Raw genomic sequence first — 26787 nt, 5'->3', positions numbered from 1 at the left:
TGGAAGTGAGGAAAACGCTCTGTGATGCAGTATGCCTTGTGTCGGCGTAGGACACCTACAACCACTTCTCCCCGTCTGTCTGTCGTCCTCTCCGATCAAACATGTCTTACTTATCAAGGGTGCAATCCGCTTGTGGCTGCAGACCCCCGACCCCCTATATTACCATATATGTATATCTCTCTCTATATGTACAGTGTGTGGGTGTGCGTCACATGCTTGTTATTCATTGCACCCATTCTATCTTCCTCTCTCTCTTGCACTCTCTCTCTTGCTTCTCTCTCCCTCTCTCTTTCACTCAGGTCACTTTGACAAGCTCTCTCTCCTCCCACTAGCATTGCAATTAGCATATTAATAAACCACAGTACTGCCAGCAGAGAGAGAGAGAGAGAGAGGGAAAGGGAGAGGGAGACACACACAAGCACACATACAGAGACAGAATAAAATTCCTCCTGCCTGCTCCCTCTGAGGCCCAATTTCTGCCTTTTAGGGGGGCTTGTTTTGTTCTTTGAGATCTCACAAGGGCATTTTATGCCAGGAGCCTTAGCTGAGGGCAACCAGTACCTGCTCGTCTCCACACCAGGCATGTGAAGATGTCAGTGGGTTGCGCATGTCCTGGTAAGTGCCCCTCATTTCTTTCTTTTTTTTTTTTTCCTTCTTATGTCTTTTTTTTTATTATTTTTGGGCTAATTAACTTGCAATCAATTAAGTCAAGATGTGTGGGCTTTGCTGCAGGAGTCGGGGCCTTTGTGTTTTCATGCCATGGAGTCCATTGAATTTGCAAAAGTACCTGCTTGTTTTTTTTTTTTTTTTACCTGGTTGGGGGAGGAGAGGGGAGGGGGGGTGACAGAAAAAAAAAATTCCCAGAGTTCCTAAATGTCAGCCAATCAGAAGTGAGTCTGGACTTTTGACCTTAGGTCATGGGGTCATTGCAATAGGCTCATTTCTGACAATTGCTAATTGAATGACTTGGACAGATACTGTCATAGGGATGATTATAGTCTCCGTTGATGAGTGCGGCTTGTTTTTGCCTTTCTGGGCACTTACCCTTAAAATCCATTATGCACCCCCCCCCCCCCCATTCCCCTTCCTTTCCCCACCTCCCTAAAATCCTGTGCCCCCCCCGAGGGTTACTAAAGGTTATTGCCAGCCAGTGAAAGACCCATTTTGGACCTAGTTTGAATGACATGATTGTGCGTTTCCTTTTTCTGCTATTCTAAGTTAACTCCTAAAATGCTGGAGAGGCATGGCACCTCTGAGTCGCCTGTTGATCACCTTAGTGGCGAAACCCTAAAAGGGTGATCCTATAGGGATTATTCTAAGGCTGCTGTTATTGCAGGAGGATTGTAGAGCTTCACTTTAAGGCTGCCTGGATCTGTATAAAAGCAGTGGAGTTACTGCAGACTGGTGCACATTTTGTGTATACATATTTCTTGCTGTGTTTAGCAAGGACACCTTTCCGTAGTGGTGCGTGCACTGCGCTCATATCTGCAGGGACTCATTAGCAATGTCTTAAGGAAAGGCAAGAAAACATTAGCGAGACATTTAATGCTGTGGCTGCCGAATGGGGGTTTAAATAGGGAACTCTTGTCTTTCTCAATACAATCCCCTGCTCCCTTTAAGACTTAACTCTATAGCAACAACGTTACTCTGTGTTTGTTTTGGAGATCAGATGGATACATTGTATCACCATTTATAGGGTGGTGCAGAAAGTATCATTGCAAGAAGCAAAAAAAAAAAAAGATTGATACTATTTATGTAAACAAAATGTAACTTCCTGGCGATGGATTCTTTTTTGGTGGATCTGACCCCTGTTTCTCTAGATCAGAGTGAAGCAACCTGTGACTGATGTTGTGGTCTCACATGATGATACCACAATCGGCTGGGGAAGACTTTGCACAATGTTCTGTTGAGAGAAATAGATCTGGGGCAGGAACCTTCATGGTTATGTCTGGCTCAATCATATCAGTAGATTTCCCACAGTTCTAGGTTGATGTTTTGGTCTAAAGCGCATTTGTTTCTGTAGGGACGAAGGTCGATTTTTGGATCCATGCGACTTACTTACTACATATTGTTTCGGTGGAAACTGGTGCAAAATGGCTTACGAGTATCTGGAGCATATTTGGTAGAATATCATTGTGGATAAGAAATATTTTGTGCAACAACCATATACTGAAAGGGGCTCACTGGGCATATGATAGGAATAAGCTATCCTCAGGACAGATCAATACCAGATTGATGAGGGTCCAATACCTGAAACCCCCACCAATAAGCTGTTGTTAGCTCCGGTGGTGGCCGGATGTAAACATTAGACATAGAGGCTAGCAGCCGATCAGATTTGTGCCGGGTTTCGGACCCCCATTGATATGCATTTGAAGACCTATCCTAAAGATAGGACATCAATACCTTTTATGTCTGGAGAACCCCTTTAATGATGGCCCCAGCAATGAACTCACATAGGCAACAGCAGAAAAGAATACAAAAAGTTACACATTTTGCAGTTTGGGATTTCACAACTAAAGCTTTATAACACAGGAACTGTCACCACATCCCCATTTCAGAAAATTGATAATAAATTACTTCTTTGCTCCGTTTCCAATCATTTGCAGCCTCAATGTTTTTTTTGTTTTTTTTTTACGTGCCACTATTATTTAATTCAATTGCTGGAGGGCTATAAGTTTGAAGGGGTTGTCTAGAATTTTTAATTATTTAATTATTACAATAGAGGTCTATCATTTTTTAGCCAGAGCAGAAAGCTGCTATAAGGGGCGTCTCTTGCTCTAAAGGACCCAACTAGTGATGAGCGAGTGTACTCGTTGCTCGGGTTTTCCTGAGCACACTCGGGTGATCTCCGAGTATTTGTTAGTGTTCGGAGATTTAGTTTTCATCGCTGCAGCTGCATGTTTACAGCTACTAGCCAGCCTGAGTACATGTGGGGATTCCCTAGCAATCAGGCAACCCCCACATGTATACTCCCTCATCACTAGACCCAACGTGTCAATAAAAACTCTGTAATACCGGATTTCTCCTGTAGGGGCGCTGCAGGGAAATAGAACACCTGCTATTTGGTTGTAACCTCACAGATTACTGCTGATCGCCAGATGGAAAACCTGCCACCATGGAGAACTCCTTTAAGGAAAAGCTATATTAGGGTTAGCACTGCGAGTAATTTCCTAATATCGTACTTTATCAGATTCCCTCTTTTTTATATGTAAATGTGATTCTTTTAATGAGCTGTCGAGGTTGCAGGTGCAGGAGCCTAGCAGCCTGTATTCTGTGAATCTTCTTCTCACTAGGACACAATCCCTATCATACGCACAGAATTCAGGCTGCTGTACAGGTCCGCTACATTGGGGTCCGATGTCCTCCAAGTTGTTAGAAAATGATTTGAAGAATGGCACGGTACTTGGGAATTAGTTAAAGTGCAATTTCTTAAGGTTTTTTTTATGGGCTAAGTTTTCAAGCCTAAAGAGAATGCGCAAGTGTTTTTTTTTTTTTTTAAACAGATCCACTCCAAAATTCACATGAAATCCACTCCAAATACTCTTTAAGGCTATGTGCACTCGTTGCGGATTTGGTTGTGGAATTTTCTGTACGGATTTTGCAGTTCTTGGCAGAAAACGCAGGTCAGAATCTGCGTTTTTTGTGCGGTTTTTTTTTTGCGGCTTTGCTGCGGATTCTGTGTGGATTTCATGCTTTTTTTACCCCTGTGGATTTCTATTATGGAAACGCCGCAGATCCGCAAAAAGAAGTGACATGGTCCTTTTTTGAATCTGCTGCGTTTTCCGTGTGGAATTTTCCGCACCATCAGCACAGCATTTTTTTTTCGACTGATTTACATTGTACTGTAAATCACTTGCGGATCTGCAGCGTTTCTGCGAGGAAAAAAACGCTGCGGATCCGAAGGAAATCCGCAACGTGTGCACATACCCTGAGGCTAAGTTCTCACGTGGAGTATTTGGTGCAATTTTGACGCTGCATATTTTCGCTACCTCCCCCCCAAAAAAAAAAAAAAACAAAAAAAAAACGGCAGTTCCAGCAAAGTGGAGGGTTTTCCCTAAGGGCCCGTGCACATGTTGCAGATTTGTCATGTTTTGGTCACAAAACCTGAAGGATTTCCTGACGCCAACAAAGTGAATGAGTCCTGAAGTTTCGTGCACACGTTGGTTTTTTAGACTTGCAGGTTTGGTGCAGACTTAGGCTACTTTCACACTAGCGTCGGGAACAACCCGTCGCTGTGCGTCGGGCCGACGTTCCCGACGCTAGCGTGGTCTCCGCCGCACAACGGGGGCAGCGGATGCATTTTTCCCACGCATCCGCTGCCCCATTGTGAGGTGCGGGGAAGTGCGGGGAGGTGGGGGCGGAGTTCCGGCCGCGCATGCGCGGTCGGAAAAAGCGGACCGTCGGGAGCAAAAAACGTTACATGTAACGTTTTTTTCTCCCGACGGTCCGCTACCACACGCCAAAGCGTCGCAAAACGGACGCACCATTTGGCAATGCGTCGCAAATGCGTCGCTAATGTTAGTCTATGACGAAAAAACGTATCCAGCAAGAACTTTTGCTGGATGCGTAGTTTCGGCAAAACGACGCATTTGCGACGTATTGCAGTTAACGCTAGTGTGAAAGTAGCCTTAAATCTACAGGGTGTCCATTCTTTCAAGCATTTTTGCTGCGGATTTCACCCAGACTAATGAATGGGGAAAAAGCTGCACCAAAAATTAATGGAAAAAATGATGCAATATGCTCCTATTTTACACTGCGTTTTTCCTTCCAAGGGATGCAGAAACTTTTACAACAAATACTTAAGGTGCGCACATTGTGTTTTTTTCTTATACAGCATTAACTGACCTGCGGGGCGTTTCATTTTTACAATCAATTTTTCTTGCGGTAAATATGGGTTTTGTTTGCGGATCTTCCCCATAGACTTTAATAAAATTTTTGAAGGTAAAAAAATTCACTTTTTTTAAGTAAAAAAAAAGCATTAATTTATCAATAAAGTTTTACCAAAGCTAAAGAACAGGCAGTTTGTAAAACAAAGCAGTTTTATTTAAAACATGACCGATCACAAAGAGACAAAAACTGCAGCTGGATAAAATGTGGTGAAAATGCACTAAAAAATGCAATGGAAAAAAAAAATAACAATTCAGCTAATTGGTGTAAAAATGTTGAAGAAAATCTACTACATAAAAAAAAAAAGTATCAAATACCCGTAGTGGGAACGTAACCTTGTGTGGATTTTGGAGCAGATCTGCTTCAAAATCCTGGTCAAAAACTTTCAGTGTGAACATAGCCTTAGAGACATGCAGGCAGATCCTTCTCCTTATATATGATATCTAAACTTTAAAAAGTGATTGGTGTTAACAATCATTCTTGACGTAATGGTAACTATTACTGATCCCAGCACAGGTTAGCACAGCCCAAAATGTTTAAGGGGTTGTCCAATTTTTCCAATCCCTTTTTGTATAATAGAAGAGTATTCTACCCATAAGTAGTAAGCTGTGATCTATGGAGGAACCTAGCAAAAAAAAAAAAAACACTTTCAGAGCAGTGCCACCACTGGTGAAATGGGGGTATTACACTATTTCTATTATTTTTCTTTTACAAAAGCGAGACCCCAGTCTTATGTATAAATGTTTTATCCCATCATGGCCTTTTTTTTCTTGCTTTTTTTCCAGATAGAATAGTCAATGAATTGGTAGAAATGGTAGTAACACTCAGGACGCGGTAGATTACATTGTGTTATTTTTAATGAGAAACTAGAAAACATTCATTATTATGTGTGAACTTCACACCCAAAATGTCGTCTGCCACCTCCGGCTGAGATTGTTTGTGTAACCGCTTATCTAAAATGGGATGGAGACAAAATAAATTGCTTTTTTTCCACCATTACATGACGCGGTGAATATACTGAAAGCCAAAGAGAGTGGCTCTATGCATTATATGGGTTGTCTCATGATTACAGCTGCTTTACATATACCTTAGTGAAACATATGGATATCATGGAGGAGGATGACCCACTCAGGACATCCTCTATATAGCCAAGTGCTCTTGCTTTGGAGGACCCGACCTGTCCATTTATCACTTGGCCACCATGTAATACCACATTTGTCCTGTAGTGGCCGCTGCAGTAAAAAAGTACTGCCTCCTCCCTGATCTGATCAATTGGGTTTCTCAATCCGGACCTGCCTTGATCTGCTGATCACTTCCAAAAAGATGTGTAACGATGAGATAGATGCCTCTTATATTATTGTTCGTGTGGGGATAGGGCCCTAAAAATGTGGCTATAGATTGGCTGACATAATACTCTGTTATTGGTGCAAACACTGGTGGACACAAACAGAAGAGGCCCCAGGGCAAGAACAATACATGGGCCCTTTGCAACCCAATAGCTCATAATAATGCACAACTCCACCTGTTTTAGATGTGGAAATGGGCCCCCTCACCTCTCGGGCCCCTGGGGGGCGGCACCAATGATGTGTCTGCCTCTGGGTGCAGCTATGTGATTGGTCAGTCCTACAGTATTTGCTCCGTCCTATGTCCTGTATGTAGTGACTTGTTCTGCCCGTTCACATGGAGCATAAGGAGCCGAATCTCTGCTTGCTGTGATGCTGTCAGGGAATGGAAACAGTCATAGATTATATTCATACGCTGAAAAAAACACAAAATAACAAATCCATCCTTCTAGTCCTGATCCCTGATAGATCCTCCCTGCACAGCAGACACCTTCTCATAGGGAGATAAGGCCCACTTGGTTCTGGACGATTCAATTGTTATAAGTCTGGAGCTCATAACTCTGATACAAAGTTCCAAATCACCAGCTGCCAGGTGACGAGTAATGTGGAGCAATTCCCTGCACATTCCGTGGTCAGGAGCGTCGCTGTATATGTGATACTCTGCAATGGTGGACCCGGTGTTCCCATTCACTGACAGCAAGCAGAGGGGTTGGAAATGATAAGAAATTGAAATACAAAGTTTTCAGGGAAATTATTACACTTTTTTCTAGTGTTTAAGCTTTATTTATATTATTATTTATTATATTAGCGCCATTTATTCCATGGCGCTTTACATGTGAGACTAGACGATCCTGTCACTGTATCCAGGTTACACAGCGATGTCTATATACAAGCTCCTAACCAGAGGTCTCGCTAACGTCACTGTCCATTCTATCTATTTACACACAAATAATGGGGGAAGCACTGAAAGGATCTATTACTTATCTATTTATCTATCTATCATCTATCTACCATCTATCTATTATCTATCATCTATCTATATGTTATCTATCTATTATCTAGCTATTATCTATCTATCTATCTATTATCTATCTATCTATTATCTATCATCTATCTATTATCTATTTTTCTATCTATCTATCTATCTATCTATCTATCTATTATGTGTCTATTATTTAAGAATTATCTATAATCTATTATCTATCAATCATCTATCTATCTTATCTATCTATTATCTATGAATTATCTATCATCTATCTATTATCTGTCTATTATCTATTATCTATCTCTATTATCTATCTATCATCTATCTATTATCATCTCTCTATTATCTATCTATCTAATTCCCTCTTTCTCCGTCTATCTCCCTCCACATCATGCAGTGTAATTATGAATAGTGTGGCTTTGTTAATGACCCCACTTTGCTGGCAGCCATCTATACATTGCTCTTGTATACAGGCCCCACAGACGCCTGCTGTATAAAGCTCTCCTCTCATTGTCCCAGGCAGACGGGGCTTTGCTTTACCTGCAGTTCTGGCGGAAGCTTTTACAGATTCTATTTTAAATTCTGTTTACATTGTCGTCTTCATGGACGCGCTGCTGTAACCAGACTGAAAAAATGAAATACTATCTATATCATGGAGCCGGTGTCCAGGAAAGTGATAATTGAGGAATTGTCTGCGGTTACTAGAAATTTTGACTTCTTTTTGATTACTACATGATCACATTCAGATCACAAACCACTGACATATGTTACATCACTCAGATAAATAAAGTCTTTGCATAATCCAGATGCCTTGTTGAATGACTGTGATGATAATTGTATTACACCAGCTCGGTGCATGTACACACTGAGTCAGTTATAAAAAGTGTCACCGTGACAGCAGTTTTATCAATTCTGTACTACTTATCATAAGTTCCCTGCTTCCCTTCACACAGCCATAGAGGTAAATAATTACATTCTAGCTCCCGGCAGCCACCACTAGGGGGAGCTGACTGCATACAGATTTATCAATACACTCAATAATACATTTGTCTGCAGTGAGCTCCCTCTAGTGGTGGCTGCAGGCAGCAAGGATTTTATAAACTCAATGCTGGACTTATTCAGAGAATTTGGAGCTCTATAATGACAAATATAATATTATCAGTGATTTATGATTTACCGTGAAAAAAAGTGTCCAGCATAGTAAAAAAAAATCAAAGGACCTTTGTCCCTTTTTTAAGCATAAACAGGGGTGTTAAATGCCTTTAATGGTAAAATTATGTTGATAGTTGGATGTATGGTAAGATTGCAATATAGCGAGCCTTCATTTTATGAGATGAGAAAACCCCTTTAATCACCAAAACATGTTTTGCTTTAAGAGAAAACAGTGAAAGGGACATCAGTACTGTGTCTCCTTCATTATCTGGATCAGTGGGGGTCCCAGAGCTCAGACACCCACCAATTATTAAATGATGGCATATTCTCCTGGATTGATCTTTCACTCTTAAATCATAGGTAGAACCAGTATAATCCGTATTCAGTGAAGACAGATTTTCCATTACTGAGATAGGAGATGACAGTTGGTGCTTATAAAATTCTATGCGGGGAAGAGCAAGAGGCGGACACAGACTTCCTGCTGCAAGTTCTCCTGATACGATAGTTCATTTTATTTATTTTACTCACTTAGGCCGGTTTCACACGTCAGTGGCTCCGGTACGTGAGGTGACAGTTTCCTCACGTACCGGAGACACTGACACACGTAGACACATAAAAATCAATGCATCTGTTCAGATGTCATTGATTTTTTGCGGACCGTGTCTCCGTGTGCCAAACACGGAGACATGTCAGTGTTCGTGGGAGCGCACGTTTTACACGGACCCAATAGAGTCAATGGGTCCGCGTAAAACACGGACCTCACACGGACATTCTCCGTCTGGGGTCCGTGTGCGTGCAGGAGACAGCGCTACAGTAAGCGCTGTCCCCCCCACATGGTGCTGAAGCCGGTATTCATATCTTCCCTGTAGCAGCGTTTGCTGTAGAGAAAATATGAAGAATAGTGTTAAAAATAAAGATCCATGTGTCCGCCGCCCCCCCACCCCCTGTGCGCCCCCCCGCTGGTCAGAAAATACTTACCCGCTCCCTCGCTCCTTCCTGGTCTGGCCGCGCCTCCTACTGTATGCGGTCACGTGGGGCCGATCATTTACAATCATGAATAGTCGGCTCCGCCCCTATGGGAGGTGGAGCCACATATTCATGACTGTAAATGATCGGCCCCACGTGACTGCATGCAGGAGAAGCCGCGGCCAGACCAGGAAGCAGCGAGGGAGCGGGTAAGTATTTTCTGACCAGCGGGGGGGCGCACAGGGGGTGGGGGGGGGGGCGGCGGACACATGGATCTTTATTTTAAACACTATTCTTCATATTTTCTCTACAGCAAACGTTGCTGCAGGGAAGATATGAATCGCAGCTTCAGCACCATGCAGAGTGGGTACCACACGCTCCGTGTGGTACCCACTCGCCATACGGGCGGCACACGTGTGCCGCACGTATGGCCTCCGTGAGTTCCCAGGCACACGGACACGGATAACTCCGGTACCGATTTATTCCGGTACCGGAATTATCTGGACGTGTGGGACAGCCCTTATATAGCGCTATTAATTGCACCGCGCTTTAGACGTCACCATCACTGTCTCCATTGGGGCTCATAATATAAATTCCCTATCAGTATGTTTTTGGAGAGAATATGGGGAGAACATACAAACTCAATCCAGGACCCCAAAATTTGAACCCAGGACCCCAGTGCTGCAAAGAAAAAGTATTAACCACTGAGCCACCATGCTGCCCAGTTACAGTTCTCCATAGAAGTTTATGAGCACCAACTGTCATCTCCTATCTCAATAATGGGGAGCTCGAATTCACTGAAAACTGAGAATGAACGATCAGTCCAGGAGGAGGAAGAAGCAGATCTCTCCTATAAGATTTATTACCAAGTTTCTTAATTTCATTTATACCTTATGGGGAAAAAAAATTAAAACGGCGGATACTCTTTAAGGACTAGTGTACAGAGCAGCTTTTGTAAAAGAATTATGTCCTGGTGCTTTTTCTTCCTAGTAGCTTCATTTTATTTTTTGGGAAAATTGGCGCGGAGTTTCATTTTAAACCGTTGTATACCATAATTTGCCCACACTGTAGTCACATGTGTATGGTTTAGCCAATATAGAGGCTATTTTAAAAATTATTTTCCATAACGCGGCACCGATTATTTATTTTATTTAATTTTTTTTTAACTTCGCAACTTTATTAAGCCAGACAAAAGTACAAATAAACACATTTCTGCTGGAAGCAGTCAAGTCCAACAAGACAAAGGCTTCATTTCTAGTTTATCGCGGAAGTGGGGGGCAACGCGGGGGAGGAAAAAATAACCGCTGCCAATTTAGCACCGAAAATCTTTTTTTTTTGTTGTTGTTGTGTGCGGAAGACAAAACAAGCTGATCCAGTAGAAATTCTGCGAAAATCGTGCACTAATCAATCCCACAGGGATCCGACATTCAAGGAGCCTCACGTCATAGGCATCTCCTCGCATATTGTTCCAAATCAGATTTTGTCTGTGAGCTGCGGCCCATCTCTGATGTCTGAAACAGAAACGGTTTGACTCTCAGGACGGTCGTCATAAAAATAAAAAGAAGCCTCTTTTTTTTTTTCCTTTTAATTATTCATCTGGAAGGCGACCAGAGCATTAGACTACATCTGGTATCAGGCATCTTGGATTGGTCTGGCCCATAGAGAATAGTGTGATCATTCCAGGCCAGCAGTCTTAAGAGCAGGGCAGTCCCTGGAAGTCTCGGTTTTTTTTTTAGCATCAGACATCTGCACGCTGTCGTGAAGTTAACACTTTATGATTGTAGCAAAAGACGCAAGATTAAAATTAGAATTTTTGCTGCTGCAATAATTAGGAATCAATTGACAGAAGTCTACAGAAAGTTATGGGGTAAATCCCACTCCCCCAGAAAATAGGGAGCTGTATAGGAGGGAATTCATCTAGAGTTTCGCGCATTTGTTTGGCGTCAAAAAGTCACAAATATTGTCGCATGTTGTTTTTGCACACACATTTCTAACATTTTGCAACTTTACGCTGCACTTGCAACTTTTAAAAAAATCAATGTATAAGTGTGCTTAGTTAGCTAGGCATATAGGTCTAAGAAAGATTTATGAATTTTAACTTTTTGGAAAGTCACTAAAAATTCTCAATTCTCACTTTGGTAAAGGAGTTTGTGTAAAAAATGGAAAAAAAACGCTCTAGACAGAAGAGTTATATCAAAAGGTGCGCAAAACGTATCAAATGTTGTCCGACACTTTTGATAAATTTGGAGCAGAAAAAATGACAATGCAGCCACATGAAAAATTAACTTTAAAAATTCCCATCTTAATGAATTTCCCCCCATAGTTTGTAGTGTTACTATCCTGTCTGCTCTGTGTTTCCAGCACTAAAATAAGACTGTCGTTAAATCTGGTCATTCTGTTCCATTCTAAACAGCAAAGCTGTCAAGTGAGTAAGACTTATCTGTTTGGATATAGTACAATCCTGTATTATCGAGACTTCCAGCTGTACAAAAGTAACTCCTCTAATAATAACGAGATGACTCTGCACATAATGTTCCAATCTATGCAGCAAAGCTGACTAGCGAGCTAGACTCATAGCCTTATCTGTTTTTAAATAGTGTTACTATCCTGTATTATCTAGACTTCCAGTTGTTCAAAAGTAACTCGTCAATCCTCTAATAATAATGAGATGACTCTGCATATGGTGTCCAATCTACGCAGCAAAGCTGACAGGTGAGCTATGGTTCCTAAATGATGACATAAATAGGGCACTGAAATGAGCAGTTTCCACTGGGTGCGCGTTTGTGGTGTCATTTTCGATGGTGTCAGCACTGATCGGTTTCCCACAGTCACGGCTTTTTGGTAAGAGATCAGATTAGATATTTGGAGCACTCCAATCACTTCCTAACTCAAGTATTCTCAGTGTGCGGAATAAGAAAAGGGAAGCTCAGATTCAGATCCCGGTGGTTATATATATATATATATATATAATCTTGCACCAATGGTGTGTGAGAAGGAAAACAAGACTTTCTGCCAGATGCAATGCCCACAAGTCTATATGGTAGGAGGATCACTACTAAGAAAATGATTTAAAGGGCAACTCCGTTTACATATAAAAAATGTCCTATTTCTTCAGGTCCACAGGTTGAGACAATATACCAGATAAATCTCTCTCCAACATCATCTGTTGGGGGCAAGTCTGGGGGCACAATTCACATATAATGGACCAGCAGACAAAATGATATAATGTGTACTGGGGGCCTTAGCTGTCCAATATGAAATAGTCATTGGGTGTCCATCAATTTCACTATAAGGGTAAGTTCACCCTAGGCGTTTTTTCAGCGATTTATTTTATTTTATTTTTTTATATCTACAGCAAAACCTGACCTCGTTCCTTGTTTTTTTGATGCATTTTTTAAATTGTTTTTTTTTTTGCTGTGGTTTTGACATGCTAGATTTGTCTCTTGTGAATGCTGATAAAGTTTAGTGTTGAAAAAAAAAAGTCCTATTCTATAGAATCAGTTTTTGGCACAAAAAAGCAGCCAAATCTGATACCTGCATTTTAGGTGCGTTTTTTAACCACTCATTCAACCCTGGAAGAAGTGACATGCTCCACTGTGCAAAAAAAAAACATACAGAGCACAAAATCCTGATGACAAAAAAGCCAAGGTGTGTGCATGAGATTTCTGAAATCTCATAGACTTTGCTGTTACTGTAAAACACAGTTGAAAATTTGCACACAAAAAAATGCATTACAAAAAAAGCTGCAAAATGTCAAATGTGAACTTAGCCTAACAATTGCCACAAGAAAAGCAATAAATCTCCCATAAGTGGATGTACACCAACTCTCACCATCACTGACAAGGAGGGCTTCCCTGTCTTGACTGTCCTCAATAGGAGACATCCCTGACTCCCTGAGCTGGACTTCCCAACCAGTCTACCGGACTGAAAAGCCAGACACAGAGACCCTTGAGATACTTCCGCCTAACCAAGGGGGCTCAGTAAAGACCATGTGTATTCATTTTGTGCCATGATATTTTGTCCCACCGGATTCTTGGAAGGTGGTGGTTTTGCAATGACCCACTTGTTGTGGCGAGTCTTTAGTTCGCTGGAAAAAAAAGTATGTAAATGAATTCTTCAAGAGGAAGAAAACTGTCTTTCGAGTGCCTCCTATTTCTCAATGTTTGACCTTTTTAAGAAGCTTCAAAACATGACTTGGGCTATAAGCCACATTTGAGACAACCATTTCTGGGCAGCGCCGGTTTGGAGGTCATGCTCTTCGTCGAGCCAGAGTAGTATGCCGGTTGGGTGCATGGTATGTTGGGTGGGCTGGTTCTTAAATTCTGTACTCCTTGTGAAGATTCAGCTAAAGGGGAGTGTTCGCCTAAGGGGGCACTAGAGTGACAGTTTTCTTCTTTGGAGAGGGTAGTAATCTCGCAGACCACCAGATCGGCATAATAAATGGAGCACATTGAGGGTTGATTGGTGGATCCAGGGTCACGCCCCTGAGGAGTAACTTCTATAACGTTTCACTATTTACCCAGGAAATGATGTAAGTGAAGTTGAGCCGTGATTCCGATATCTTCATATTTTTCCCCTTTTAAGTATTTTCGTCTTTTCATCTTGACAGTATAACATTGTTCCAAGTGACGACTGGCGGAGGAGCCCTGGCTGATCACCCATGTAAATAAATACGTAGTGTGGTAGCGTTGTTATGCTTTTTAGCCATGTAAGACATGCCACCGGATCTCATGTATCTGAGGTCTGATGTACCACCTGTCATCTCTATACGAGCTAAGGAGATTATCAAATTCTGCAAGCCATGCCAGCTCCTTTCCTTTCCTGATCTTTCTGAAATGCGTCCAACAAGTATTGGTTCTAATGAAGTTTGAAAGCTCGCATTGGTCCTGGCAGAGGGGTAGATGATATCCTCCTGTCTATATACATGTCCTATGTACTATTTTTTTTTTTCTTTTTTAGGATTTTGGGGCTGGGACCATACAATGAATTTGACTGCATGTCTAACACCATTGCCATAAGAATGAATACAGTTGCATTTATTGACGGCAGCTTGAGTTAAATGCAGATGATTTTTGAAAGACTACTTAAAGGGGTTGTCTGAAGTTCCCTTGTTCAGGAGCCAGTGGCCCCCCTCCCATCCTGATATATATGTCCCTTATCCTGGGCCCCATCCTGTTATATATATCCCTCATCCTGGTATGTATCTTCCACTTCCTGCCCCCATCCTGGTATATATGGCCCTTTTCCTGGTATATATATCCCCCGTCCTGGTATATATGTCCCCCGTTCTGCCGCTGCTCTTTAATGCATAGAGAAAATAAACAATATACTCACCTTCCATCCACTCCCCCGCCACATGGCATCCTCTTTAGTGTGCAAGCGACAGGAGCGCATGATGTCACTGCCATTCGCCCCCAGTCACATGCACACCGACGTCAGCTGTTGGCCTCTGATTGGCCGGCAGCATATATAGCAGCGAACAGACCCGACTAGTGTCAAAGGACGCACATCCAGTTGAAGTTTGTGTATGCCTCGGCAGGCCCATCTCCCTAACGGGCCTGGTCGCGTCCTCTGCAACCAGTGTCGTTACACCCCTGTCAGGAGCACAATACTCCCCAGCATCCTAAATTTCTGCTCACCACAGGGTCAGAGAACTGGTGGAACAGAGGCTGGCCGCATCACAGTGATACTTGCAAGCTGTATGGCAAACAGTGCATCCAGTCACCACTAAAGTGGCAATGATCTGTGCACTAGAGAAGTAAAAAGCCTTCTGTTCTTGAGGATGGAAAGGATTTTTTAATTGAAGTAAATAGCAAAATTGCTCGTTGTTACAAGCACTTTGCAATTTTATCAATTTTTCCTAAAAGGAGACAACCCCTTCAAATGGGTTTTCTAGGCCTTTAATATTGATTTGGAATTTGTCATCAATATCAGATCAATGAGGGTCTGAATTTCGGCCCCCCAACCAATCCATTGATTGAAGGTGCAGCGGAATTGGTACAGCGCCGCCCATTGAGTAGTGGCTATGACAGGTACTGCAGCTCACTCCGATTCAATTGAGAAGCGCCGACACCAATCCGATATTAGTCACCCACCCTAAAGATAGGTAAGATCGGTCGCTATCATTAAAGTCACAGAAAAAACCCTATAATATAGTATATTCATCTGGAATAAGAGGACGTATGACTGTTATGACTACACAGAGGGTTTGTTTGTAGTCTGAATCCGTGGAGACTTGTCAGTCTGCGTATAAGCTGTGTGCATAAAACAGTAAAAGGTTTTGTATCAATATTTATTGCTTTCCTTTTATTAGATAAGTTAAAATATGATTTTATCCTTGATTTTACTTTTTTTTGCCCAAAGGTAAAGGTATAAAATAAAGAAATTAGTATTACTTATTCATTAAATCCCCCTGTGCTCTAACACCGCTGATCTGTTGGTCCCTGCTACCAGAAGTGATGAAGTCCTATTGTCAGTCACCTGACCACCCCAGCCAATCACTAGCCAAACATGCATGTGACCACTGAGGTCAGCGATTGGATGCAGTGGTCATATGACTGACAGATAAGAAGTCATCATCACTTCCTGTACTGATGGAGACCACCTTATAACTACTTTTATTTTAGTGATGTCTGCAGCAATTTTGGTTCTTACACTTCTAAACTACTTTGGCTGGCGTCACACTGGCGAGTTTTACGGACGTAAGAGCGCAGAAACTACGTCCGTAAAACTCGCATTACATACGGCACAATTATTCTCAATGGGGCTGCTCCTATTAGCCGTATATTACGGTTCAGTATTATACGGCTTTCTACGGCCGTACAAAATCGCAGCATGCTGCGTTTGTCAGCGTATTGCGCAAATAATACGCCAATGAAAGTCTATGGGGGCGAGAAAAATACGGATTCCACACGGACCTGCAGTGTGACTTGCGAGAAATACGCATCGGTGTTAGTGAAAAGTCGGTAATTCAATTGCCGGCTTTTCATTTCTCCTGCACAAACCCGACAGGATATGAGACATGATTACATACAGTAAACAATCTCATATCCCCTTTTTTTTTGCATATTCCACACTACTAATGTTAGTAGTGTGTATGTGCAAAATTTCAGCGCTGTAGCTGCTGAAATAAAGGGTTAAATGGCGGAAAAAATTGGCGTGGGCTCCCGCGCAATTTTCTCCGCCAGAGTGGTAAAGCCAGTGACTGAGGGCAGATATTAATAGCCAGGAGAGGGTCCATGGTTATTGGCCCCCCCTGGCTACAAACAACTGCCCCCAGCCACCTCAGAAAAGGCACATCTGGAAGATGCGCCTATTCTGGCACTTGGCCACTCTCTTCCCACTCCCTGTAGCGGTGGGATATGGGGTAATGAAGGGTTAATGTCACCTTGCTATTGGAAGGTGACATTAAGCCAGATTAATAATGGAGAGGCGTCAATTATGTCACCTATCCATTATTAATCCAATTGTTGGAAAGGGTTAAAAAACACACACACACATGATTTAAAAGTAGTTTAATGAAATAAACACAGCGGTTGTTGTAATAATTTATTGTTCTCTCAATCCATCAGGAACACCCTCGCTTGGAAAAATAATAAACGCACAAGATACATACCTTCTGGTGAACCGTCTCGTCCCACGAAGTAATCCATCTGAAGGGGTTAACTAATATTACAGGCAGGAGCCCTGCTAAATGCAGCTGTGTGCTCCGTGCCTGTAATCCCCGGCGAATGAATGAAATGTAGGTCATTGACCTACATTTCCTTCAGTCGCGGTGATGCGCCCCCTGGTGGATGTCCTCATATGACCTGGAGCGTGGGAAAAAGTTCCCAGGCTGCAGTTCATGAGAACATCCACCAGAGGGCGCCTCACCGCGACTGAAGGAAATGTAGGTCAATGACCTACATTTCATTCATTCGCCGGGGATTACAGGCACGGAGCACAGCTGCATTTAGCAGGGCTCCTGCCTGTAATATTAGTTAACCCCTTCAGATGGATTACTTCGTGGGACGAGACGGTTCACCAGAAGGTATGTATCTTGTGCGTTTATTATTTTTCCAAGCGAGGGTGTTCCTGATGGATTGAGAGAACAATAAATTATTACAACAACCGCTGTGTTTATTTCATTAAACTACTTTTAAATCATGTGTGTGTGTGTGTTTTAACCCTTTCCAACAATTGGATTAATAATGGATAGGTGTCATAATTGACGCCTCTCCATTATTAATCTGGCTTAATGTCACCTTCCAATAGCAAGGTGGCATTAACCCTTCATTACCCCATAGCCCACCGCTACAGGGAGTGGGAAGAGAGTGGCCAAGTGCCAGAATAGGCGCATCTTCCAGATGTGCCTTTTCTGGGGTGGCTGGGGGCAGTTGTTTGTAGCCAGGGGGGGCCAATAACCATGGACCCTCTCCTGGCTATTAATATCTGCCCTCAGTCACTGGCTTTACCATTCTGGCGGAGAAAATTGCGCGGGAGCCCACGCCAATTTTTTCCGCCATTTAACCCTTTATTTCAGCAGCTACAGCGCTGAAATTTTGCACATACACACTACTAACATTAGTAGTGTGGAATATGCAAAAAAAAAGGGGATATGAGATGGTTTACTGTATGTAAACCATGTCTCATATCCTGTCGGGTTTGTGCAGGAGAAATGAAAAGCCGGCAATTGAATTACCGGCTTTTAACACATATCGCGCTGAATGAAATCTAAATACAGAATATATATATATGTGTCTCAATGACATATATATATATATATATACTGTATATATGTTTTCCCGAACATTTGAGCACATAAATCCATTAGATGTCGGTTTTGCAAGCCTGCGCAAAAATCTCGCAGTACGGATGCCATACGGATTACATACGGAGGATGCCATGCGCAAAATACGCTGACACACCCTGACTACGGATCAATATTTTGGGAACATTTCTCAGTATTACGGCCGTAGTACGGACGTATAATACGTGGCGTATTGTCTTACGCCCAGTGTGAGGCCGGCCTTTGTGAGTGGGTGAAAACAGGGGCCAGTGACTAGTCCCAGTGGAATAGATTGGCATTCGTACATGACTGACCCCTCCTCCGTCCAATCAAATGACTTGACCTTGTGATTGGTGGGGACCCCCAATGATCAACAACGTATCCTGTGGATAGGTGATACGTTTTAATTGCGGGACAACCCCTTTAATTGGGCATAAATGGCACCACGCCCCATGGACAGACGCAGGGCTGTTTCTGGTAAGGAGCATCTCCCTTTTCCCTAATCCATAAAGCTTACAATCTAATTACACCGCAGGTGACTACAGGCCCCGTGGTACGGTAGGCAGACCGGCTGATCTACATACACAATCCATTCCCGCACAAGCAATTACTGGTTTGTTGCTGTCAATTAAATGGGAAGATAAAATTTACCTTGTCAAGGTCAAAGCAAAAAGCCATTAAATCAAGCTCCAGCCCAGCAGAAGGCCGGATCGCCCTTATAATGGGGTTATAATTTCTCTATGGTACTTAGGTTTTCTCAATGGAGGCCTGAGTTAACCCTTTGCTTGCCTTCGACTTGCGTTCAAATGTTAAGCTGTGCTCAGGATCGCGGCGTCGGCGTCTTTTTTTTCCTAGTGTAGTTGATTATGGAGTAGCAGGAAATATCATATTCGGTATCAGATGACATTATCAGATGTGTCATTCTGTAGGAAGCACTGTGAGACGCCGAGCAATAAGCGGAGAGATTGGGAGATGCTGATTTGGAGTTGACCTCTTCGGAGCTGAACATACAGGACACAGTCATCGCTGTGGATACTTAAAAGGTTTGTCCAGGCTTTAGGCTCAAGTAGGCAGTCAATCTATATGACTGCGGACTTGTGAATCCTCAAAGCGTGCAATGTGGACACTGTCAGGACTTGCCGATGCCTCAAGTGGTAGGGCGCGTGTCCCCAAGAGTACGATTTGCATGCTTGCTGTCACGTGCTGACTAGACTTGAGTGGTCTTGCTCAATGCAAGTGAATTGAGTGAAGCAGGACACGTCTAGTCGGAATGTGGCCAGAAGTATGTAAATCACATAATTGCGGTCACATGACTGCCCGCTGACGGCACCGGAGAATCCTTACAGCGCGCACTGTGCGGATTCATAAGTCTGCAGTCACGTAGAATGTATGCAGACTTGAGCCCCAAGCCTAGACAAACTCTTTAAGGACTTTATAAGTATTAATAAACCGTTCTTGCAAGACCTAATATGTCCAGTTATTTCAGAGGATTTCAGTATAACCTGTCCTGGGTGTGGACATGAGGATCAATGTTATTTCGTGCCGTTATATGACTTGTATCCTTCATTTTTTACCAGTTTTTCCACTCTGCAGATTGTTGCTCTGATTTTCATTTCTCTCCGAGCTAGTGGGTAGAGACTGGCTGCTATGATGTCTCCCATTCTCAGCACACACAGACACGAGGGATTCCTGCTCCACTCTTTCTGTACCGCGTATTAAGAAGCAGTGGCAGCACAGTAGACATAATACAGCAGTACTGAGTAGAATTGGGCAAATTTATTAGAGAGGAATTGAATCATGCTCCAAAGTTTACAAAAATTTGTATCCTCCAGAATGTAGATTCTATAGTTTTCTATCTTCTATGTTTATTATGCTCGGGGGTCTCCCTAGGCCCCAGAGTATAATAATGACTGTTATACTCACATGGTGAGGAGGATTCATTAAGCTTCAGGTCCAGGTGGGCACATGGACATTGGGCATTGGTGCAGCAGGCAGATAGGCAAGTGGGAGGAGAGGACTTTACTTACTAAAGGCCATAGGAGGAAAGATGGACAGAGGACACAGCCAGTCTGGAGCCGCGCTCAGATATAGGCAAACGGACCACAGCTGTATAGCACAGCTGGGTGAAAAGTATGAACAAAGTCCAATATAGTCTGTGAGCTATTGCAGCCGGAGGACAATGCAGGAGATAGCACTTGACATGTAGCCACCAAGGCCGAAAGCGTGCAGCTACTCAGTGGTCCTGTTGGGTGAGAGCACAGAATGCACGAAGGATGAAGCACACCACAGAGAGTACTAAGAGTCATACACTGGTGTGTGTGTGTGTGTCTTAGTAATCCCGATGTGGGGAACAACAGAGGGCAGCAGCCCCAGAGGAAGGAGCTTGAGCCAGGGATACCCAGGACAGATGCGTAATAGAGACATTCAAGTCTTGGAGTATAAATTCGCTGTAAATCTAATTTCCCAGTAAAATCCGATGGATTTGTCAAATTTGAATCTCGTCAGATCAGTTCATTTCTAAGTACTGAGCATTGAAGCTGTGAATCCAGATCTTGGGTGCTGAAAAACCACTTACTAGAAAGCAGCAGCATGGCCAATGTGTGTTTGTGCCTTTCTTCTTCCCACATAGCTAAGCCCTTTCCTCATAAACTTTAATACGCTGCTGGGCAGCTACAATCTGATCCCTCAGTGAGCCAGCAGTCCCTCTAGTTTTTCAAAGTGAATTATGAGTTCAGAAGGCAGGGAAGGAGAGGAAGATGTGGCTCATAAGTGGAGAATTAGGCATATTTTTCATATAAAATATCTTTGTCACTATTCGTCCTATCAATGTGTCTTGATGCAGTGAATGACGGTTCTGCCGCCCAATCTAGGACAGGGGCGTACTGAGATGTCAGTATGGCGATTGACAGCTCGGTCAGATACTGGGCTGGCGTGCTGAACTGTCAGTGTCCTGAGTGACAGTTTGGCAGTGTAATCATGACCAGGGTATGTCGGGCCTACATCCATGTGCATCTGTTCAAATAAGAGAGCAAATTTGCATGTTTTCACCCAGAAAACATTGTCCATAAAATTCCATAACTAGTTGGTCACCTTAAGAAGAAGGAAGATAGTTATTATTTATGTAATTATTTTAGTTTTTTTCCATTTTTGCCATAACTCAGAATCGAGTGATTATGAACATTTGGAAGACCAATTGCCAAGTATAAATGGGCTCAACCCATATAAAAAATTAGAAAAAATTTTGCTTGAATTTATTAATGGCCACAATTCATTCATTCATTCATTCATTCACTATTGATGAGCGCAAGTACTCATTACTTGAGTTTGCCGACGGTGCTCGGGTACGCAATGAGTATCGCGGGTGCTCGAGTGAAATGTTCGTGTCCCCACGGCCTCATGTTTCGCAGCTGTTAAACAGCCACATTGTGGCTGAACATTCGGCCGCTGGGACACGAACAGCTCATTCAAGCACCCGCGATACTCATTGCATACCCGAGCACCCTAGACAAACATAAGTAACGAACACTCATCACTTTATTATTGTGATAGATAGCCCTGTTATTAGGGTATTGCGGTGGCTTTATTTGTGCACTGTATGGTGGTATTATTTGTGAATTTTACACTTTATAGCAATAGTTGTGATTGTTCATACGGCGGCTGTATATAATGATAATAATGGACTGCTATAAGTTTTAGCATTGCGCAAGTATGAAGCGGTGCTCATCCTAAACTTCCAAAAGTTTTGTCAGACTGCATGCATTCACTGGTCGACCGCTACACCTCCCGATTACTATTACCGTAGCCAAATTCTTCAGCTTCCATGGAGGAACAAGGGGTAGGCCACTGGCGGACACTTCCCTTGGAAATAAATGTTGAAATCCAACATGGAGATCCTTCATTACCAAATATCTGCTGTCGAAGAAGAGGCTGGTGAGTCTGGTCATTAGAAGGGCGGCTGATCCTGACGAATTCAGAAGGTTCGTCTTATGTTTTCCTATTGAATATGGCCACCTATGGCAAGATCTTCGTCTAATAAGGATTGAATGACATTTGCTACATTTCTTTCTTTTGTCCTTGTTGATGACTGGCTTGTTACATTTCTTTCTTTTGTTCTTGCCGATGACTGACTTGTTACAATGTATTTATGTCCTTCCAGTCGACTATGACTTACTGGATAAATCTATGAGCCATGAAGTAACATATCTTACTCTGCTCATTAGCTATAGGACGTGAGCATCTAGGTTGTTCCCCAGGGCTGTTTAGTATGGATTCATGGTGATGATGTGATGTTATGTATCATCTTGACAGCAGTAAACAGACAAAACCCTAATATGCTAAAAATGATAAAGTCAATGTGGAAAGTATTTACCATCCACACAAACATTAGATGCGAAAACTTTAGGAATAATCCCAAACTAATTGGTTGTACGATAATTGAGGATATTAAAATCACGTTCTCAATAAGTGACTGACGCTCAAATAATAACGTGATTTCATAAGTGGTGATAATATTTATTTATGGGGATAGAAAATGACAGGAGTTATAGCCAAGACTAATATAGGTAGGGTAAAAGCGGCAAATGCCTCTGCGGTGCGGCCGTATTTTTGGGGCACTGTATGGTGCTATTTGAGCACTTAGGTTATTCTTATTTAAGTACTATATAATTTAGCTATTTGTGCCCTGTATGGTGGCATCTTTGGCACTGTATGGTCGTATTATTTGGGCAATGTATGGTGGCATCTTTGGCACTGTATGGTCGTATTATTTGGGCCCTGTATGGTGGCATCTTTGGCACTGTATGGTCGTATTATTTGGGCCCTGTATGGTGGCATATTTGGCACTGTATGGTCATATTATTTGGGCCCTGTATGGTGGCATCTTTGGCACTGTATGGTCGTATTATTTGGGCCCTGTATGGTGCCATCTTTGGCACAGTACGGTCGTATTATTTGGGCCCTGTACGGTGGCATCTTTGGCACAGTACGGTCGTATTATTTGGGCCCTGTATGGTGCCATCTTTGGCACTGTATGGTCGTATTATTTGGGCACTGTATGGTGGCATCTTTGGCACTGTATGGTCGTATTATTTGGGCCCTGTATGGTGCCATCTTTGGCACAGTACGGTCGTATTATTTGGGCCCTGTACGGTGGCATCTTTGGCACAGTACGGTCGTATTATTTGGGCCCTGTATGGTGCCATCTTTGGCACTGTATGGTCGTATTATTTGGGCCCTGTATGGTGCCATCTTTGGCACTGTATGGTCGTATTATTTGGGCCCTGTACGGTGGCATCTTTGGCACAGTACGGTCGTATTATTTGGGCCCTGTATGGTGGCATCTTTGGCTCTGTATGGTCGTATTATTTGGGCACTGTATGGTGGCATCTTGGCAATGTATGGTTGTATTATTTGGGCCCTGTATGGTGCCATCTTTGGCACTGTATGGTTGTATTATTTGGGCCCTGTATGGTGGCATCTTTGGCTCTGTATGGTCGTATTATTTGGGCACTGTATGGTGGCATCTTGGCAATGTATGGTTGTATTATTTGGGCCCTGTATGGTGGCATCTTTGGCACTGTATGGTCGTATTATTTGGGCCCTGTATGGTGCCATCTTTGGCACTGTACGGTCGTATTATTTGGGCCCTGTATGGTGGCATCTTGGCAATGTATGGTTGTATTATTTGGGCCCTGTATGGTGGCATCTTTGGCATTGTATGGTCGTATTATTTGGGCAATGTATGGTGGCATCTTTGGCACTGCATGGTCGTATTATTTGGGCCCTGTATGGTGGCATCTTTGGCACTGTATGGTCGTATTATTTGGGCAATGTATGGTGGCATCTTTGGCACTGTATGGTCGTATTATTTGGGCCCTGTATGGTGGCATCTTTGGCACTGTATGGTCGTATTATTTGGGCACTGTTTGTTACCATTATTTAGGTATTCCTTGATATAGTTTGTTTATTTGAGCTGTGTATGGTGGTTTTATTTTTCCATTGTTTGATGGCATTATTTGCCCATTGTATGGAGCTTTTCAAACAGTTTAATGTATGTGATTATTAGTCATAGGATGGTGGTATTAGGGCACTATATGTTAACATTTAGGCATAATGTATTTTTGTTATTTTGACACTATGGTGGAAATGGTAGTATTATTTAAGCACTGTAATCTGTTATTTGTGCACTGTATTGCGGTACTATTGTAAGGTAGCTTTATGTAGACATTTCATTTGGGCACATATGGTATTGTCATATAGACAATGTTTGGTGATACTTTGAGCACTCTATTGTGATCTCATTTAAGGACTGTATATTGGTATAATTTGGCACATAACAGGCCGGACTGACAATTCTGGCAAAAGCCAGAAGGGCCTGTCTGGTCATGGGCTGCCTTGTCTGCTACATTGTTAACAGAATCGGTGTTCTCAAGACATCCATATTGTTAAGAGTTGTGACGAAGCACAAAGTTGCTGATTTACCCCAGCAGGCCTCAGAAATATTGGCCTTGTAGTAAATCTTCCTTTCTTCCATCCAGGGTAATATTAGTAATATATCCCATCTGGTTCATGGACGGGGACAACGTGGGACTGTGTGATTTCAAATGCCAGGGCTTAATTTCAGTCCCAGTCCGTATCTGGCACATATGGTACTATTATGTAGAAGATGTATGGTGATACTTTTATTTGGACAATGTATGATGATATTATTTGAACATTGTATGGTGGAATGATTTAGACTCTTTTTAGTATTGTGATATATAGTTTGCAATGGTATTATTTAGGAACTTTGTAGTAGTAATATTTGAACACTGTGACATTTTTAGGCACTGTATAGTATTATTATGTAGACACTTACTTAATCATTAGTATTGTTTATGCACTGTGCAGCTATATTATTTAGGAACCATGCAATAGTAATATTTACACAATTTATAGTATTATTATTTGAACATTGTAAACAATGTATAGTGGTATTTTTAGATAGTTGTATTATTTTGACTTTTTATAGCAGTATTATTTAAGCACTATGTAATGGTGTTATTTAGACATTGTTTAGTTGTATTTAGGAACTGTGTAATTATTTATTTAGATAATTTATAGTAATATTATTTGGACACTGTATATTTTTAGGCACTGTATGTTGATATTATTTAAACACTTTTTAGTAGTGTAATTTATGCACTCTGTAGCAGTATTATTTAGATGCTTTATAGTAGTATCATTTATGCACGGTATTATTTAGTTACCGTGTAGTTGTATTATTTAGGAACTGTGTCATTATTTATTTAGACAGTTTATAGTATTCTTATTTGAACACTGTATAGTGGCATTATTTAGGCACTGTATGGTGGTATTATTTGGGCACTTTACTGCAGTATTTTTAGGCAATTTATAATAGCATTATTTATGCACTGTGTAATGGTATTATTTAGGCATTGGTTAGTTATATTATTTGGAACTGTGTGTTTATTTAGACAATTTATAGTAATATTATTTGAACACTGAATAGTGGTATTATTTAGGCACTGTATGGTGGTATTATTTGGGCACTTTACTGCAGTATTTTTAGGCAATTTATAATAGCATTATTTATGCACTGTGTAATGGTATTATTTAGGAATTGTTTAGCTATGTTACTTAGGAACTGTGTATTTATTTAGACAATTTATAGTAATATCATTTGAACACTGAATAGTGGTATTATTTAGGCTATCTATGGTGGTATTATTTAAGCGCGTTACAGCAGTATTATTTAGGCAATTTATAATAGCATTATTTATGCACTGTGTAATGGTATTATTTAGGCATTGTTTAGTTATATTATTTAGGAACTGTGTATTTATTTAGACAATTTATAGTAATATTCTTTGAACACTGAATAGTGGTATTATTTAGGCATTGTATGGTGGTATTACTTAGGCACTGTATAGTGGTAATGCGTAGACCCCAGAATGGTGGTATTATTTAGGCACTGTATAGTGGTAATACATAGACCCCAAATAGTGGTATTATTTAGGCATGTATGGTGGCATTATTTGGACAGCGTATGATACTCTTATTTCTACACTTTACCATTTATGAGTTCTTGAAGACAATTGTTGCGATTCTACTACTGTCTATAATCCTTTAATACTATATATTCTAGCCGTATAATTTTCATGTAGTCCTGTTATTACACAGGCCGTATCAGCAATAAGGATTTAAAGGTTATTTGGCACCGATATTCTCCTGTGGATTTACAGTTCTACAGGGATATTAACTGCATGTAACAATGTTGAGTTGAGGAACTGCTAGCTAAGCAGTTGTATCAATATATCCATTAAAGCGACTCCAAATCTGAGCTGCGGAGATGACTGCGAATGTTTCTTCGTGTTACCGTTCCCGGCAGTTTTATTTATCTGGAAGGTCCGGACGACCTATTTGTCTGGGGACAGCACTATGAAAATATCCCACCTGTGTTTAGACAGACTATAAATAGGCTCTAAACTACTTCTACTAAAGGGCAGCGCTGGGGCTATGAGAAGTTCAAGCCTGGCTCGTAACCGCATCATTTCCACAGCAACAGAGTTGTGAGGTCACAAGCAGAAAATCATTAAATCATGGAGGATGAACGTGAAGGGGCAGTGATTCAGATGTAACAACATGGTGTAAGGGAAATAAAGCCTGCAGATCAGTATAGAGCCGCA

At 41.9% G+C, this 26787-nt stretch overlaps 1 protein-coding gene across 2 annotated transcripts in view; it reads left to right on the top strand.

Annotated features, from left to right (window-relative positions):
* The first annotated feature begins 375 nt into the window (after nt 1-375).
* The window catches only part of LDB1 (LIM domain binding 1), a 173269-nt gene continuing 146857 nt past the window's right edge, over nt 376-26787 (top strand). For both annotated transcript variants that reach the window (XM_077258275.1, XM_077258273.1), the window contains exon 1: nt 376-615. In XM_077258275.1, coding sequence (XP_077114390.1) covers nt 591-615 — 25 coding nt within the window. In that variant the 5' untranslated portion in view covers nt 376-590. The remainder of the gene's footprint in view (nt 616-26787) is intronic.

The sequence above is a fragment of the Ranitomeya variabilis genome, chromosome 4 (assembly GCF_051348905.1).
Source record: "Ranitomeya variabilis isolate aRanVar5 chromosome 4, aRanVar5.hap1, whole genome shotgun sequence".
Classification (NCBI taxonomy): domain Eukaryota; kingdom Metazoa; phylum Chordata; class Amphibia; order Anura; family Dendrobatidae; genus Ranitomeya; species Ranitomeya variabilis.
This window is presented reverse-complemented; position numbering and strand designations above follow the sequence as displayed.